The 19,709-nt window shown below is 38.3% G+C and overlaps 1 protein-coding gene across 4 annotated transcripts in view; it reads right to left on the bottom strand.

The window, feature by feature from the left end:
• camsap3 (calmodulin regulated spectrin-associated protein family, member 3) overlaps window positions 1–19,709 on the bottom strand; it is a 36,077-nt gene that overhangs the window by 8,311 nt on the left and 8,057 nt on the right. For all 4 annotated transcript variants that reach the window (XM_079380535.1, XM_079380533.1, XM_079380534.1 and 1 more), the window contains exons 2-6: window positions 13,666–13,931; window positions 3,516–3,656; window positions 2,763–2,849; window positions 1,197–1,335; window positions 979–1,118 (exon numbers count right to left, since the gene is read on the bottom strand). In XM_079380535.1, the coding sequence (XP_079236661.1) occupies window positions 979–1,118; window positions 1,197–1,335; window positions 2,763–2,849; window positions 3,516–3,656; window positions 13,666–13,931 (773 nt within the window). The remainder of the gene's footprint in view (window positions 1–978; window positions 1,119–1,196; window positions 1,336–2,762; window positions 2,850–3,515; window positions 3,657–13,665; window positions 13,932–19,709) is intronic.

Here is a 19,709-nt window from a genome sequence, read left to right on the forward strand (position 1 = left end):
AATGAAAAAAAATGCTACATTGTGCAAGCCTATGGCCACCTTTAAAGACGACATAGTATGCCCCTTTTTACAATATGTAATATAAGTCTCTGGTATCCCCAGAATGTGTCTGTGAAGTGTCAGCTCAAAAATACCCCACAGATCATTTATTATATAATTTTGAAAATGCCTAATTTGAGTAGAAGAAACACTCTGATTTTCGTGCTTGTTTCTTTAAATCCAAATGATCTGCTGCTCCTCGCCCCCTTTTCCAGAATAGAGCTGTGCCATTTCAGCTCGTACCTGCTAAAAACATCTGTTTTGGTTCTGATTATCATGTCTATCGTGCTAAACTCATGCATTTTCAACCATATTAGTTTAAACTTCTGATATACGGTTTTCTGAGTGCACACATTCGAAGCACATGGACAGAAAGCGGCTGTCACAGCATGTGAATAAACTAAGTTCTCATTCACACACAAGTTTACGTTAAAAACACACAAGTTACAAAAACAGTCAGTTATGTCTGTGAAGGTAAACAGCTGGGAAATAAATCGCATGATTATTTTAGATCTGTGTGGCAGCAGCATACAGTAAATAAATCAATAAATCCACTGTTCTCTTGTCTCCTCTGAGGCTGGGACTTAGTGTTCTGTGCTCGTCTGTGCAGCCAAATGCTGAACAGTTATCGTGTTATGCTCAAACTTTCACCATGGCATTAGAGCTGGTACACCGTTGTCGCTTGTGAAATCAAAATGACGGCACAGCGGGTGTAAATTTACAGATTAAGGGGCGGTAATATTATAATGAGATCCCTTTGCCACGTCACCAAGGGAGGGAAATCAGATGCGCTCCTTTTTTCAGACGATTGCAGAAAAAGGCTTACTAAAACAAAGTTACTGGGTTAATCTTTTTCACGTTTCCTTGGTTGGTAGATGCACTGGGGACCTGATTATAGCACTTAAAACCTGGAAAAGTCAGATTTTCATGATATTTCACCTTTAATTCTGCTGGGCTGTAGAGCATATCCTCCAACACTAGAGGGCAGCAGCTCTTCAAGCAGCTGTCACAGAACTCCCGAATCAGCTGTAGGTTGTACAGGCTGTCAGCCACAGACATGGAGTCCTTCATACATGCATCTAATAGGACAAAAAAAATGAAATCAATTTCTTACACATCTACAAAATGACAGCTTTAGATTTGAAATGTGACCATACCCTCTAATCTCAGTAGACCAGGACAGTAATGGTGAATAACTGCAGCAATAGCACATCCGTTTGAGAGATCCTTCACTTCATTCACCACAGGAAAATAGGGTTTGAGCTTAGACTGCATCCTGTCCTTCCTGTACCGGATCTGAACAAGAAAAATATTTTGTTGAACTGCAATAATGGATGATGTGCTATGTTGCTTGTTACTAACAATATTGTTACTGTGAAACTGTTCATTTTTCATCGACAGGGAATTTTGTGCAACTGCAAAAATAGAGATGGAAACATCCATATCAAAGAAATAAATGAAAAATGCATATAAAAGACAACTAGATGGCAATAAATGTCCAAGAGAAAAAAAAAACAGCCACAAAAACAAAAGAATCCATGCAAGCTGTGCATGAAGACAAAATGCAGCAAAAGCGAATGAGACCTAAGTTGAGGAACAGCAAGGACATTGTTAACAGGAAGTGGGACAGCAAACACTCAAGAGACTTTTCAACAGTTCAGAGCAATGAACAGAGGCAGCTGTGTGAACAGACAACACCTGATACATCAGTAGAGACCTTTTCCACTTGATATACACAACATGCACTAGGAGATAAGTGCACTAATAACATAGACACACTATATTCACTTAACCACCATAGAATATGATTTAATTTACATGCCATGTTTATTTCTGGCTTAATCTTTGTAATGCAAATGATGATGCAGTATGTTGAGACAACTGACACTTCTCCTCTAATGGAAGAAGTGCTCTCAGAAAACTGTGATACTAAACAATACTGTCTATGACTCCAATTTTGGTTAACCCAGAGGATATATCTAAATCTAAGTCATGTCCCTCAAGAAATCCATGTAACTTTTAAATGCAGAATCTACAGTGCCGGAACAAGGAATTGATGCATTGAAACTACAACTACATCTCTGAAAAACAGTGCTCAGTGCCATACATATGTGCCATGATAAGATACACAGGCTATCAACAAAAAGCTGAATCTTTACTTTTTATTTTCTATTACTATAAAGTCCACACAATTCTACAGGTATACTGAAAGTCATTGACAATATTATTACACTTAATTTTTCATCTAATAGATGCATAAATGTCCATGATATGAGGTGGAGGACTCTAAAATTGAGACATGATTTAGATTAAATGCTCAAACAGGGTCAAAGGAATCAAATTCTATCTATGTAACCTGGACTGCCAGCAGGGGGCGAAAGAGGAAAGATTTATATGGGTTTAGGACAGGAAAATGGAGGAAAGAAGGTGGAATGGAAGACAAGAGAAAGACTTACAGGAACAAGTTTCCAGTACCAGCGGGTGGGACACTGTCAGAAAGAAGTGAAGGAATATGACAGGAGAAAGAGGTAGAAGGGGAAGTGAGGAGGAGGAAGAGGATAGGATAGGTATTTAGACAGCAAAGTAGACCTTGAGGAAAAAGACAGTGCTGCTAAGAAAATGAGTGACTGTTTGTGTAGAGGTGTAGGGGTCGAGTTATCGTACACGTGCCCTTTGAGCTTTTCGTGAGCAAGTCTGTATGTTTGTTTATGAGTGTTTCTTACCGAAGGTTGAACAGGCTCTGGTTCAGTACTAGGCTGAGATGCATCATTTTGTGTACCTTCTGTTTGTTCCTTCAGTTTTTGATTCAGCTACACAAAAGAAAAACAAAAAACACCTGATGACAATGACATCAAAGTGGTCTACACAACTTTATTTGTTAAAGCACACACCCAGAGCGTCTTTTGTAAAGGTGTTCCACAAGGTTTTAGGACCAGTATTATTATATATTAGAGGGTAGTTAGTACATGTAAACAGGGAAGTGTGAGGTATAGTTCACCCAAGAATAAAAATTGTCATCTTCATGTTCCAAACTTGTTTGATTTTCTTGCGCCCATAGAACACAGAATATTCAAGGTGCTTTTCCCATTTAAAGTGAGATTGGGACAGAACTTTTAAGCTGCAAAAACTACAAAAAAGCACTATGGAAGTAAAATAAAAGTAGCCCATATGACTATGTTCCAAGTCTTCTGAATCAATGTGATAGCTTTATGCGAGAAACAGACTGAAATTTTAAGTTATTCATAGATAATATTACCCATCATAAAAGTATTTGTGATATTGCAGATTATGTTAAGCATCATCCAAAATCATACAGGAACAAGTGAGTGAGTAAATGAAGTAAATTGTTATACATTTTACTACTCTTCTAAACATTGTAAACTATTCTTTTTAGTTAGATTTATGGGTTATGCGAGTTTATAAGTGTTATTTGAGCTCCAAGAAACTGTGTTGCTTAAGTTCTTTCTAAGACTCACCATGTTCACCCAGGAAAGCAGGGCTCTGTCCCAGGTTGCATCTGTACCAAGCAGCTCCGATCCGCCGCTCGCCAAGACTGTGCTCACCGTCTCCATGGCACCCACTGCCATTAAGGCATCCATCAACTCCAAGTGGGCACTCTGTACCAATCAGAGGAAAACAAACAGGACTGTCTGAGCATAGAGAAACCCAGCTGTCATTTCGAACACTGACCTAATGTGCCTAATGTAATAACATGTCTAGTAAGATTCAGAGCAGCATCAGAAAGCAAGGTCTTTCTAATGCCACAGGACTGAAGATTCTTTATTGAAGATGAATGTTTGGTTTTCTTCTGAGAGATACAGTATACAGAGTAAAAGACTGAATGCTTTTGCAGTATACATTAGAAAAATAATGTGCCATGACTTGCATTGTTCTGCTGCGTAATGCATCCTTGAAGCATTGTGCAATCAAGCAGCAAGACATCAATCAATATATTCAATATTCAATACTGACTTCCTGCTGTTCCTTTTCTCTCTTTAAGTGTTGCAGCAGTATTGTTCCCCTCCCTCTCTCAATGATATATTGCAGTATGACTCATGTGTGACAGACTCCAGCATACAGGGCAGTGCTGCAGAACAGTTCAATGGGGACTGCAAATCCAAACCCCCAGCACTCCACATGTGTGATGCAGACAGTTTGTGTGCTGGGGTTTCTGAGCACAAAGAATACTCACACCAACAAAATGGTATTTTGGTACCAAACTGTTGTTAAAAGTCAATTGTAATTATGTCAAAATTTAAAATTATTTTAAATTAGCGTACATTGTGAATTCATGCACAAGCTCAATGAAGATCATCTGCGTGTCTGCATTTTGGGCAAGGTAACGTTACATTAACACACATAAAAAAAAAAGTGTGCTCATTTGCATATCTGTTTTCCGGTGGTAGCTAATTTGACACTGTGACACTGTTATTGGTATCGACTACTGATGTTTTGATATCATTTCACCACTACTCACAAACCCATCTTTCTTATTCAATAGCATCATCATCCCAGACGCTGTAATAGAAACGATATTCTACAGAGGACACAGATGATGACTGTTCTTCATCCTCTCAGTCCATTACAGTGAGGCAGCTCACGCCCAAGCCCATTAAAAACAACCCAACCACATTGTCAGCCGAGTCATGGAGAGCACCTTAGCTGTGATAAGAGGGTTAAACCATTAACTACTTTCTGCACTTCAACCAGGGGACGTTTACTACCTGCAGCCCAAACCAAAGTGTGTCAGTGTAGTCAATAGCAACTTACATCTAATGTTCATGTGAACTTCATGAAAATAATGGAAAAGTATAAATAATTTATACTAAATTTAATTTAAAAAAAAAATAATAATTTTTTGCATTACAATAAAAATAATACATTTTAAAGTCCCAAAGCTTAATTTTATTGAAGCAATGAAATGTGAATTTTCATTACACAAAAAGCAAAATATAATCTCTTGATTTTGGATAAAAAAATATATCCCAGACTGTGTGACACTCGCTCACACAGCAACACAATGTGAACACAAGGTCACTATAGTGGTTCTTGATAGGACGTTTGACTCGATATGAGGGTAAACACTCCTTCCATAGTCAAAATCAGCCAGAGGGTTGAGTTTTGACAGTAAAGAAAGGACATTTTTCAAGGACAAAACTAACAGATTTCCTTTTGGTTTATGACCAAGACAAACATGGTCAAAGACAATCATTCACTATCAGCTGGAGCAATGCCAGACATTTTCAGAGGGGTTCTTTTCATGTTTTGTTTTTAAGACAAAATGAAAAGACCTGGACAAAAATCAGTAGAACACATACTGCCTTCCACATGTTTCCAGTCGTGTTATTCATTGCTGTTTTGTGAACATGAATGTCCTCATCTGACTGTCTTCACTGCCTTCCGTATTGGCCTGCTATAATCATTAACTTTCAAACAGTCAAACAGGTCAGAGGGACACATTCCCTTATGTGGCCCGCCTCTCTACCACAGTGCAGTGACACACTTGAACGGCGGTGTCTTTCCGAGCGTGAACTGAAGTGCTGACCTCTGCAGAGAGCCGAGGGAGGAGCAGCTCTGTCAAAAAGCATTTATACCTCAGCTTCCAGTGAGTGCCACTTTACGAACAGATATTCTGGTGCAAAGCGAAACAGGATGATAACATAAGTGTTGTGTTTAGTGGCAATAAATGTGTCAGAGATAATTTTTAAATGCATATATTATCAACAGTGTGGTCGAGTATAAATCAAACAATGTGTAACAAATCCCCATGAGCTTTTCTTAATATGAAAGCAATAAGGAAAGAGAGTACAGATGGGAAGAAAGAAAAAAGGACAAAAATTAAATATCTACTCTGCCATTAAAAAAAAAAAAAAAAAAAAAACGTTTGGCGTCAGTATGATTTTTTGTTTTAACCCTTATGCTTTGTTCCAGTCATTTTGACATGGAGAGGATTTTCTGAAAATGCTAGTTATCGCACTGGAATAAAACGTTCTGACTTTGCTTACACAGGTTATAACAACTTTGATTTTTTTTTTTTTATGCTACATTATTAAAGATTTGATCATCTTTTTATAATCTTTGTTTTCTTTCGATTAGGACAGGCTTTATGTTTCTTTTTGGAACTGATTAATCGTAGACCTCACTGATCTGAGCTTATGCTCAGTTTTTGAGTAAACATTGCTAAAATTATCCACAAATAATGCTTTTTATATTATAATGAGAGGTTTATAAGCTATTTTTAAAAGGCCAGACATTTTTGACCAGGAACACCAAATTGGGTAAAGGATTTTTAGCACAGCTTGGAATAAAATCATTTTGCATTAAATTGACCAAAAGTGACAGCACAGATACTTTTAATGTTACAAAATATTTCTATTTCAAATGCTGTATTTGGGAACTTTCTAGTCATCAAAAAATGCTGAATGTATTTCCAATTAAAAAAAAAAGTATTAGTTTCCTTAAAAATATTAAGCAGCTCTTTTCAACATTAATCAGCATTGCAACTCAACACATAATAAATTACACTTCAAAATGTACTCAAATAGAAAACATTTGTTTTAAGTTGTAATAATATTTCACAATTTTACTGTTTTTACATCAAATAAATGCAGCCTTGGTGAGCAAAATAAAAAAATAAAAAATTAGAAACATTTTTTTTAAATCTTACAGACCGCAAACCTTTGAATAGAAATGTATACATTTACTTTGGCTAATTTGACCATGCTTACAGCTGAAAATAAAGAGGGCACTAAAGCCCTGTTTAACAAATAATAAAAAAAAGAAAATTCTGCCCAAAATAAGTGCAAAAATTATTGTGTGTCTAATCGGTAAGAAACCACTCCAGAGGTCACAAGCTCTGCTCTGTTATGCAGTATAGTAATTATACAGAGAAGTGGGGAGAGCAGTTCACGACAAAAGAGAGGAATGAAAGCGAGAGGAGACGGGAGGGGGCTTGGATTTCCCGTCCCGACACTCCAGGACTCGCTAAGCCGAATCACAAGTTTCCTAATGAGAGGGGAGCGGGACCAACACTGGAACACAGAGCACAACCGGCCTGCCAAATCACCCTAACAACCAGTATGACCCACAATGCACCTTACCACAGCTTAGAGCGCAAAGATGAAGCTGGAAATCGTCTGGAAATAACACAACAGCTAGTCCTAATGACATTCTGCCGTCACCACAAACCCAGGCAGTCCTGTGACAACCGCCAAAATACTCCACTGGCAGGACAAAGGCAAATCAAAGTTCACTGTGGTTATTATAACTGTGTGGGGAAAACAGATGCTTATTTCTAACCCCCAGCCCTCAGTGTGCCACAGACAGGAGGATAAGAAGGCCAGGGGCGCAGCAGGGGGTGATTTACAGGAAACCCTGCAGCCCTGGACCTTATGAATTTATTCTCCAAGCACATGCATATAAACACACACACTGTATACTGAAAACATTTCTAAAATGAAAATCAGTCGTGTTTGTTATTAATAAAACCAAGCAGCAGAGCACAAAGCAGTGCTTAAATACTGAGGACTGCTGCTCTTTGACTCTCACAGCTGTACAGGAACTTCAGGAAGTAGACGGCAATAATCTGACTTCCAAATTCCCCAGTTTAGCTCTGGTTACACAAACTCCAGCCATTTATTACAATTTCCTCCAGAATATCTTAAACAAACAAAACAACAACAGCAGCAAACCGAGTCTCTCATGGAACTACATGTATGCAGCTCACAGGAAGCCCTTGACAGCACTGCAGAATTAATAATACACAAAAATAGACATACAGATTGTAAATTGATGAATCAGTGAGCAATTTGAGAGACACTGTTTCCTTGTTCAATAAAATAAAACAAAATAAGCTAAAATGCAATCAAATAAAAATCCTAAGTAATATAGCAGAGTTGGCATGTCTGGTTGTTAATATTCAGATGTATGATGATTTTGAGTCTGGACCACAGATTATCACTTGAAAGCATTGCAGAATAAATAATACTACACAAAAATCAAAGCTAGGTTTATAAATTTAGGTTATAAATTAAAGCATCTGTGACATCTTGCTTCCTTTTTAATATATTAAAATAAGATAAAATAAATTTAAAATTAAGATTCAAATAAAATTAAAAACAATTAAAGTAATAAAATACACCTCTCAGATCAGTTGAACAGTTAATACTCTTGTTATTATTGTTAAACAGTGAATATTGTTAATATTCAGATGCATGATAATGCTGAGTCTCGGTCACAGATTATCACTAGATGGGATTGTAGATGGACGCACAGATTATAAATCAATGCATCTGTGAGCATTTTGTGAGACACCTTGCCTCCTTTTACAATGAAATGAAATCCACATCTCACATCAGTTGAACTGGACTGAAATGTGGCACGTCTGGTTGTTAATATTCAGCTAGATGATGACGCTGAGTCTAGATCACAGATTATCACTAATCTTCACAGATCTTTATCCTCTATGGGGGCTGGGCTCTGCTCCGCATCCGAGCGGAAAATGTAAAACCTGCAGAGATGTGAACAGCTAACTGGGAAGGTCACAGCAATGTGTCTCCATATGTTCCTTCATTCAGAAGGAATTATGTCCTCCCTGTTCCACATAGAGTTCAAGACAAAAAAAGTGCTTTGCATCATGAAGTCAGATGCAGTTGTATAGCGCTTTATACAATACAGGCTGTTTCAAAGAGAAATAAACATCAAAATAAGTGTTGCAAATTTCATCAGTTTCATCAATTATAGCTGTAAAGCAGCTCCACAGAAAACAACGTTGTCATTATTTAGCTCAATTTAGCTCACTGTTGATTAAATTTAGTTCAATAACAGTCAATGTTAAAAAGTTCAACTATTATGAAATGATCAGATGGTAACACCATGGGACTATGGTATACTATGGTATTATCATGGTCCATGTCCAAAAAAGAATTTAATACAAGTGTAAGTACATCAAATTTTAGCTGTCACACTTTCTGTGCAGGAAGTATGCCAAATTTTGATGCATATTCATTGCTAAAAATGACTACAGCTCCAAAGCGGTTTACTGGCCTTGTTTCAGACTGCTGCATCTCCATCCTAATTCTACATCATGACCCACTTTCATCACGCTGCTACAGCAGCCAGTCAGCCAGCCAGCCGCCCCCACAGCCAGGCCTGGGAAGTGCACCACGAGCAGCCAGACAGCATCAGATGAGCCCAGAGCTCACCGGCACAGCTCGCCAAGCACATCATGACACCAGCAGCTGGAGTCCCAGACAGAGACCGCAGAGATGAACATTCACCTGCCACAGGCACCACACGATATCATGCATCCTCAGAGGACTCGGCATTCTGAGATGGCTCTGTTGGAGAACTGACGCTGGAACAAATACACAGAATTTAAATTGGGTATAACGGGGGCGAGACAAAGCAAGAAATGGGTCACTGCAGGGAATGGTTAAAAAAAAAAGCCATACAGCTTGTAGGGCTGCTATCAGGGTCCAAAGTGATTTCTTTGCTAAATTTGTCAAAGGGTACAGGTTTTCTAAGCTCTTGCAATGTCATCGACTCAACCACTGCCACACCACACGGATACATTTTCTACATTTATTTACGCTTTGATTTGAATGAAAACAGCGTATCCGTGTGGTGCAGCTGACACAGAACAGCACACGCAGTTTGCGTCCAGTGGATATTCTCCAAAACAGTGACGCAGAGGAAACAAATTGTTGAATAAAGTCATTATTTTTGCTTTCTTTGCATACAGAAAGTATTATCGTAGCTTCGTAAATTTACGGTTGAACCACTGATGGCAGATGGACTATTTTGACAATGTCTTTCATACTTTTCTAGGCCTTGACAGTGTTATTTGTTTGGCAGTCAATGGGACAGTCACAAGCCTCCCGGTCAATCCAAAATAGCATCCAAAGCTATGGGAGTAAGTGATTAATGACAAATTCATTTTGGGGTGGTGTAACCCTTTAAATGAGACAAATATAATGGGTCAAACATTTTATGTGTTATTTACTGTAAACATTTGATACATTTTTTTAGCATCCAATATGTTGGTAGTTTTAGGTCTTGACATAAGGGAAAAAACATTTCTACCAAGTAGGTAATCAGACAACTGTATTAAATCACCTGATTAATCAACCGGTCTGATATACTGACCTATCACTAATTGTGACTTATTTATATTTGACAACACTGACGTCTATCAGCTGGTATGTTTTGGTTAAATCCCGGTAAGAGGAACTCTACAGTTAATGTAAAAAGCTCTGAGCCCAAGGAGAATCAAACACTCCATTAGTGTCCATTAAAGCCCTTCCTGCTGTGAGAAGGACCCTCTCTGACAGGGAGGAAAGTGCTACATCAGTACAGGGTCTGTTGTCTTTTGTCTGGTTATTGTTTTAAGGCCTGATCCCTCGACCCTGCCACTATTTGTCAGCCCCTGCATTGTCTCTCTCCGCCCACCCCAGCGAGCCTGGGCTTAGCATGCGGTTTTTCAATAACTGTCCTGTCCCTTACAGCTGGATCAACTCAGGGGATTGCTGGAGAGGGGGAGCTGCTTTATATGCTATAATTTCTGGGATCCAAGAATATACAGGAGCCGCCCCTCCCCAAAACCCCCTTTACCTCCAGAAACCATCCCCCAGGGCTGCAGCGCAACCATCCACATGTGTCCTAATCCAAAGATGGTCAATTGATTGTGACTTTTGGCAGGCCAAAACAGCTTTGTTATCCCTTTGTTATCAGGACTACAATGAGACATCTAAGCTCAATAGATCACTGATACATCGCTTGTGTCCCAAAACCTACTCAGGTTCCTGCCTAGACAATATTTTTTGCCATCATGGGCAGCTCCTGATACAAATTCTAGATATGGCCAAAGTAGACTACAGACATACCAACCCGGTGCATTCAGACATTACTATGAATGGGAGAAAGTGACGAAATATAGGAGAATAAGACCTGGCTCCAAACTAAAAGAGCCAATCACCAACTGGTCAAGTCTTCGGCAAGTCTAAGCCCAAAGTATACTTCACTTTTTACAGCGTACTTTGTGCGCTCAGGTCGCACGTAAAATGACTGAAGTCATTTTACAGTAATCAGGTTTTCCACACGGTGGCAACACTGTCCCGGGCCGTTGTTTCACAGTAGAAAACAAACTAAAGAGATGGACAACGACAACAAAATAGCGGAGACTGCAACAACAGACGCTCACATTGACAAGCGCTTGTGAGGGAGAGGGTATGAGGCGGCTCGGCTTTGGTTTAAAAGAGTTCAAAAATATTTGTTATCAGTCATGACTAAACGGGGAAAAATAGAGCAGACACTGAACATGGATGAAGCTTTCTAGAGCGCATGTGTCAACCTCCCGCGTTCGTGCACAACTTCAAATGGAGTATACTTTGAAAGGCATTCACTAACGTACGCGTACAAAAACGAAGTATACTTAGGCCTTTAGAAACAACATTTATGGGACATTTCATGTCAGATTTTGTTACTGAGATGAGTTTGACAATACCTTTTTGAGATTTCAGGATTTCCCCAATCACTGAGGTTGGACTTGGTCCTGTGTGTCCGAAATAGCTGCCAAATATGGCTGCCGAGAGAACAGACTTTCCTTGACAGGGACTTTCTTGGCCTTCTAGAATACCAAATTTTGGCTAAAATTTATGACAGGATCACGTGTTCTACATGGACTGCATGAAATTTCATGAAGTTTTCCAATTATCTAAGATGGTAAACAGCTTTAGAAAACACCAATAATGAAGTATATTTTCACTGGCCATTTAAAAGATTACACTCAATATCTATTTGCACTACACGTAGTGTTTAGAGTTTAAAGGGGTCATATGATGAGATTTAAATATTTCCTTTGTCTTTGGAGTGTTACAAGCTGTGTATAGATAAGAATAAGATCCGTAAAGTTGCAAAGACTAAAGTCTCAAACCCAGAGATATTCTTTATAAAAGTTAAGACTCGTCCATGCCTTCCTAAAGGCCAAAGTATACAACTTTTTTTTTTTTTTTTACCGTACGTTAGTGTACGCATACAGTCGTACGCACAACCTTGCAAAGTACACTTCATTTGACTTGTACACGTACTCAGACGTTTGACTCATGTGCTTTGCGCCAAATTGCAAAACCTCAACTGGCCTAACGGGGCCAGTGTTTACGCAATCTCTCACCACGAGTTAAAACCCATATAAATATCTTTGTATTCTTTCATGCTACAGTTGTACAAATGAGGCTATTTTCTAACCTCTTCGCACAATCTCTCGTCTATGTAGGCCTCGATTGCCGCTGTAGCTAACCCGCATTACAGTTTGTTCTGTTAATGCAGTTTTTCTTCGGCTACCTTGTGAATCGATACCCCTACGGCAGGGTTGTCACCTTGCAGATAAACTAATTACTGCAAGAGAGTTAAATGGGCATGTGCAACCTGCGAGTACAAAGTATGTGCAGTTACAAAAATCCGTCGGTTCGCGTACTATTCTGATGACGAAATTTGCGTCACGCACACTGTACGCTGTCCCTCGCGTACGCGTAAAAAGTGAAGAATACTTTGGCCTGAAAATGCCTAATTTAAACACGCCCCCACATATCTACATCACTGTGTGGGAAGATTTGCATAACTCCGCCCAAACGTATATGCAAAGAAAGGAGGCGTAACTATTATTCTCGCTGCAGTATTGTCACCGCCGCCACACCGTGGAGACGCTATGTGTTTCCAAATATGGTAAGGGGTGTAACATTTGTCACACGCTTGAGGTATTCAGCCAATCACAACGCACTGGATAGCTGACCAATCATACTTTTCTGAACGATGAGCTTTATAAAAATCAACGCGTTTCAGAACGCTGGGGCAGAGAGGAGCAACAACAATGTACGGTATGTGAAAAAATGTTTTTTTGAATCTTAAACTGCGTAAACTCATTGAATTACACCAAATACACAAAATAATGTTCTTTTTAGCGTCGCCATATGACCCCTTTAAAAGACATCATTCAGTAAAACAGAAATTTGCACTGACACTATTGAATCAGGACAAAATATGAACCAAACTGAGCTGAAAAAATATCGTCTTCTGGAGAGCTGTTTACAACTGCATTGAACTTGTTTTTGAATTGATGAACTCTGCTTTGTTTTTGAACAGAATCAACATTGACCCAAACTGAGCTGAATAATGACTCTATTGTCTTCTGTCTTTTGTTTTGTTTTCCGTTTCAGCTGAAATTGAATTTGGAATAGTTGATGAACTTCACAACAAACACTGTTTTTCAAAAGCTGCTTTGAAACCTGAATCTGTATTGTATAAAGCACTATAAAAATAAATGTGCCTCGACTTGAATATCGACTCTTTATCTTAGCTACATGCTAACATCAGGATTAACCATGATAAATAGTTGAGTCTCTGGTGTGGCTCATTTGAGGAGGCCTATTAACGCAGTACACGGGAATGTCAGCTAAACCTGCCGTCTATGAAAAGCATCTCAAATCAGTCACTTGAGGATTGGATTTCGATTCAGCGGCAGACAACAAGTCAGCTCTGGGCATTAAGATACACAAGCCATTGTATCAACTCCAAACTCAGCTCTGTACATAATTCAGACAGGAATGTGCTGATACCGCTCATACGACTTACCATTTTGATGGGCTTCTGTCGGAGCTCAGCCTCTGTCACAGGAGCATTCTGGTCTTTGGGTGCCAAGCCCTTCCTGCCCAGGACCTGTAGGAGTGCTGGGATGTCTTTAGGCGGCCCCTCAGCCCCCGGGCTTCCACCCAGCAGAAGGCTATAAGTGCGACAGTAGAGCTCAGGGGACAGCAGGAGGCGCGTGACAGGAGGCTTCAGGTGCTCTTGCTCATACTGATCACAGTAGAAAGGGTCTCGCAGCTCCACCGGAACATTCTCTGCAGGTGAGAGAGGGAGAGAAACAGGACGTGTTCAGAGAAAAATACTCACATACTTCCTACAGTATAGTACGCAGTATATACCGTATAGCGTGTCTTTTTTTGTATGTACTGTAATACAATATGAAACTTCAAACATGCTAAACTCAGAAAAGTGCTGATTGGTCAGTGCAGTTGAGTATTTTACAAGCTAAAATATTCAAGGCAATAACAGTTATCACACAAAGGACATCTTCACCGAGATACTTGTTAACATGTACACTAGAAGTGCTGTGCATTGTTAAAGACAATAACTACTAGTGAAAGAATGACATTCTAATATTGCTTAATAAAATTAGGTTAATTAAAACAATGAATAATAACAATGAATATTATGCATCATGAAACAATTGCCAAGAGCTTTGAAATAAAGTTGAGTCCTTAATTCTTATTATTACAGTAACCCTTGATTAAAAATACTGAAGCACTTGAGGTTGTATTAATTATCAAGTATTGGACATTTATGTGACAGTGGTTACACTTGTGAATGTAACTTACTTTTTCTTTGTGACTTAATCACAAAACAAATGTGTCACGACAGACATCATGATTGATGCTGATGATTGTTTTGCTTCAAATTAATTAGCAATTGTCTGCCATTTTTCTGCATTTATACAGGTCATTTCATGACAGTCACAGACGTCACATAAAAAAGGAAAGAAGTTAAATTCAACTTAGGGGAAATATATATATATATATATATATATATATATATATATATATATATATATATATATATATATATATATATATATATATATATATATTCAACATATATACAGCGAGAGACAGAGAGAGAGAGAGAGGGAGAGATGTGTGTGTTCACAAATTTTGTGTGTGTACATATTTACACATATATATTTACACATATGTATGTATGTATATATATTTACACATATGTATGTATGTATATATATTTACACATATATGTATATATATATGTATATGTATATATATATATATATATATATATATATACACATATATACATATATGCATATATATATATACATATATACACACACATAACTCTATAGATGAACTGTACTTTGAATTGAACTATAAATTGTACTTAAGATATATTCTGATGCCGTTTATTGTAAATTAAATGTAAAATTGTCGCATACAATACACAGGACAGTGTGGCTTTGTCACATGTTGCACACTTTAGCACATAAAGTAGGTCAACCAGTAGTGCATGCAGAAATCAGCGCCATTAATATTATTAGATGCAGTAGGTCTGAGTGACAATAGAATGATGAAAAAATTAAACAAAACAACAATGGCATACAGTCAGGCCCATAAATATTGGGACATCGACACAATTCTAACATTTTTGGCTCTATACACCACCACAATGGATTTCAAATGAAACGAACAAGACGTGCTTTAACTGCAGACTGTCAGCTTTAATTTGAGGGTATTTACATCCAAATCAGGTGAATGGTGTAAGAATTACAACAGTTTGCATATGTGCCTCCCACTTGTTAAGGGACCAAAAGTAATGGGACAATTGGCTTTTTATATATTTTTTATAATGATTTTGATTAATTTAATTATCAGCATTTTATTGTACATTAACTTTCAAATGATTGGGGTCTGCAACATTATTCAAAATGTTTTTTAAAAGAAGTCTCTTATGCTCACCAAGGCTGCATTTATTTGATCAAAATACAGTAAAAACCGCAATATTGTGAGATTATTATAACTGTCTTCTATTTGAATATATTTTCAACATTTGAATATATTTTAAAATAGAATTTACTCCTGTGATGCAAAGCTGAATTTTCGGCATCTCCATTGCTCCAGTTTTCAGTGGCACATTCAGAAATCATTCTAATATTCTGATTTGCTTCTCAAGAAACATTTCTGATTATAATCAATGTTGAAAACAGTAGCTACTTAATATTTTTGTGGAAACCGCAATACATTTTCCAGGATTCAGGAGGTTTATTTAAAACTGATTTTTTTTCGTAGCATAATAAATGTCTTTACTGTCACTTTTAATCAATTTAATGCATCCTTCTTGAATAAAAGAATTAATTTTTCTTTTTTAAAATCTTAAATGACACAGTAGTGTACATGTAAACACACTCAACAACCTGGGAAGACAAAAGAGAAAGACAAACCTAACAGAAGAACACACAAAGCTAGCTATGAGGAAAAACGGCCCCATCGTGCCCTACAGCCCAAATCATCTGATCGAGTGAGCAGAGCAAAGGTTCAACAAACTGTACACACACGAACATGCATGTCACCAGAAAACTAAAGACACACAGGAGTTGGAGCAATAGAAGCTATTGGTGCAGACACTTCTGGTCCAATTTCTGCTAATTGGCCGTTTGCTTCCACTCGCTGCCTCTCCAATAATCGGCTCTCTGGGCAACAATGACATCACTTTCCCCAGGGTGCACCACAGCTGAGCACACACCAGCACCCAGAGCTCGGTCTCAGAAAGCCACACACACATCTTCAAAAGAAAAGCCAAGCAGTTCAGGGCTGAGGTCTGGGGAGCCAATAAGAGCCAGGTGTGCAGTGCGTTTGATGTGCTGTACAATAGGAGAGAGATTCAACCTGTCTGTCTGTCTCTCTCTCTCACACACAAACACACTAGTGAGGTGACAAACACCAGCTAAATGCGAAACCTGAACCACACGGGATGGGAAACAACGATCCACATATGTAGGGCACATAATAAATGATTCTTTTACACAGTCATGCTTTGTCAAGCCAATAGTTTGGATTTGAGTGCCTACACCTGTGAAAGGACAAAGAGAGACAGCTCCTAGGCTGGTGTGAGACAGTTTCTGTAAACAAGCACCAAACACACACAAAACCTTGTGAAACGCAGACTTGAAACATACACCTCACACGCCCACCGTGAACTGGTTCTGCCACATTCAGGGCCGATCACGAATCCACAATAAGAACGGCACCTCTCCACCACATCCATGTTTAACAAGCAGCCAGAAGCTGTGGGACCAGTTCTAGGACGCTTTAGAGGACAAAAAGCTTCTGATACAAGCAGTTAAAATCAGCGATACTAGTTTATATAATATTATTTGCATTTGATCTTGCATTTCAATCTGTGTCTACAATCAGTAAACTTAACAATATCCACCTGCTCCCTCACAAAGCACATTTATGCTATGAATCATGTAATTGTACACCTTTACACAGAGGTTCATGCCACCAGGAACACCAATTCATTGTCAACATGAAACATTTCACTTCCAACGTTCACTAAAGTTGAAATGTTTGTTGCAGAACTTTAATAATAAGAAAAGTTGAAGACACTGAAGACTGGAATAACGATGCTGAAAATTCAGCTTTGATCACAGGAAAAAATTACATTTAAAAATGTGTTCAAATTTTGATCAAATAAATGCAGCCATAGTACGTAGTGGTTGGTGTAACACTGGTAGACACGTTTAACCAGTAGAAATGCGTCAACCGGCAGAAATTATGGACTATCGTGGTTACACGCTCACATGACATTGCTGTGCTATGAGGTCAAGAAAACTTGTTGTTTCATTCATTTTTAAGCATTGCGGTTTAAAATCAAGTGATTTTAAGATTGAAACGCAATCACCAGCGAAAGAGATTCATTTCAGGTTTCTGAGAGCTGTCAGAGAGGTATACGCATGTGAAGTTGATTTATATAGGCCTTGAATGGTTAAATACACACACTTGTATGTGTTAAAATGCCCGTATTTGCAAAATGCCCGTATTTGCAAGTATCCTCGTAAACACAGTAATTTAGGTCTTAAGTGAAAGCAAACAGCTGAGAAAGAAAACATTTGTTTAAAAATGTATTGGATCCGGGCAGCTCTTAAAGTGACAGCAGTCTAATATTCCTGCTGTCTGTCATTCATGTTAATCAAACAACAAAAGAGAGAAAATCTCTCACTGCTCTTGACTAAATCACTTCTGTAAGTTTAGAACTTTAGAAGAAATATATATTTAATTTATGCAGTGTTTTTAAAAATGTTATTGCTTTATTCAATGTATGTAGCATTTCTTATTTGTTGCAGTTTTTTGTTCCATCGCTTGTAATTAGTTTCTTATTCTTATTTAATCACTGATCTTATGATCAGTGGGACCCCTGTGGAGAGGGTGAGTAGCTTCAAGTACCTCGGTGTAAACATCTCCGAGAACCTGACTTGGACTACACACATCCAAACACAGGTTAAGAAAGCCAGACAAAGACTGCACCATCTGCGACAGCTGAGGAAATTCAGGGTCTCACCAGCAATCCTGAAAACTTTCTATTCAGGGACCATAGAAAGTGTATTGACTCAGTGCATCTCAGTGTGGTATGGAAACAGCTCCAATCAGGACTGCAAAGCTACAGAGAGTTGTGCGCTTAGCTGAGCACATCTCAGGGTCTGCTCTCCCCTCTCTGCAGGACATCTACCTCAAACGCTGCAAAAATAGAGCTGTCAAAATCATCAAGGACTCTAATCACCCTGGTAACCGTCTATTCACTTTGCTTCCATCTGGTAAGCGCTTCCGTAGCCTGATGGCAAAAACTGAGAGACTTAGGAGGAGCTTCTTCCCCCAGGCCATCAGGCTCCTAAACATCATGGTCATGGTCAAACAGTGGTCATAACATCACTTGACTCCATGTAAATACCACCATATCAATAAGCTTCAGAATTTTTTTCTACCTCATATTGCTGTTATTTACATACCCTGTACAACTTTTTGCACATTCCTCTTATTATTATCTAAGTCAACAACATACTGACCTGCACATTTATATTTTTTATCTTTATTTTATTTTTTTCTACTTTTCTTTTTCTTAATATTTGTATACTTTATAATTGCACTGTCCTTGGAGCGGATCTGACCTACATTTCACTGCTGGTTATACTCGGTATAATTGTGTAAGTGACAAATAAAAATCTTGAATCTTAAATCTTGAATCTTGACTCTTTACTTATCGTCAGTGAGCTCGAGTCTTTTTTTTTTTTTTTTTAATTTAGGCTAGGATTATTTTTTGTGATATTGACACTGGAGACAATAATCATGACATTTTTAGTGTTATCAAAAATATCAAAATCAAAAATATTATGCAATAGCCAATGTGGCCTACGTGACATCAGCAGAAAAGGACAGTTGTTTCAAAGGAGGAGCAAGTTTTGTGAGACATTTTGATAAGATTACAAAAGACATACTAACTAAATACATTTTAAACAAACAGCAAGCAAAAAATAAACAATGACAATTTGTAAAATAAAGGGGTGACATATACAGCTCAAACCCAGAATGCAAAGCAGGATGCAAAAGCCGCAGCGATGTGAGATGAGGGTGGCTGATTGAGCCTTCATTTCCCTGTAGGACTGGCAGTCAATGAATGACTGGTCTGTACTGCACCTTCAGAGAAAAGATGGGAGAGTAATACCTGAAAATAGCGAGGGCGACGCTAAACTAGGGCGGAATTTAGTGGGACAAGAGCTGGATATGTGCGTGCGCACACACACACCAGTGCTGGAGAAGCTAGTTTGGAACTGCAGCTCATCAAATTAAAAGCTACTCACAAATCAAAGTCGTCAGAAAAAGTAGTTAAATTAATATAATTCTTTAAGTTTTAAAACTAACCCAACCCAAAGGAGGTGATGTTGAAGGCCACAGTAGTCTTGAGTGTGTCTGATTATTCGCAAAGCTAGCTCAGTTGTAATGCTAAGCATTAAATAATATAACATACACTACAAAAGTTTCTGATGTTTCTGAAAG

Source organism: Barbus barbus, assembly GCF_936440315.1.
Source record: "Barbus barbus genome assembly, chromosome: 3".
Lineage (NCBI taxonomy): Eukaryota > Metazoa > Chordata > Actinopteri > Cypriniformes > Cyprinidae > Barbus > Barbus barbus.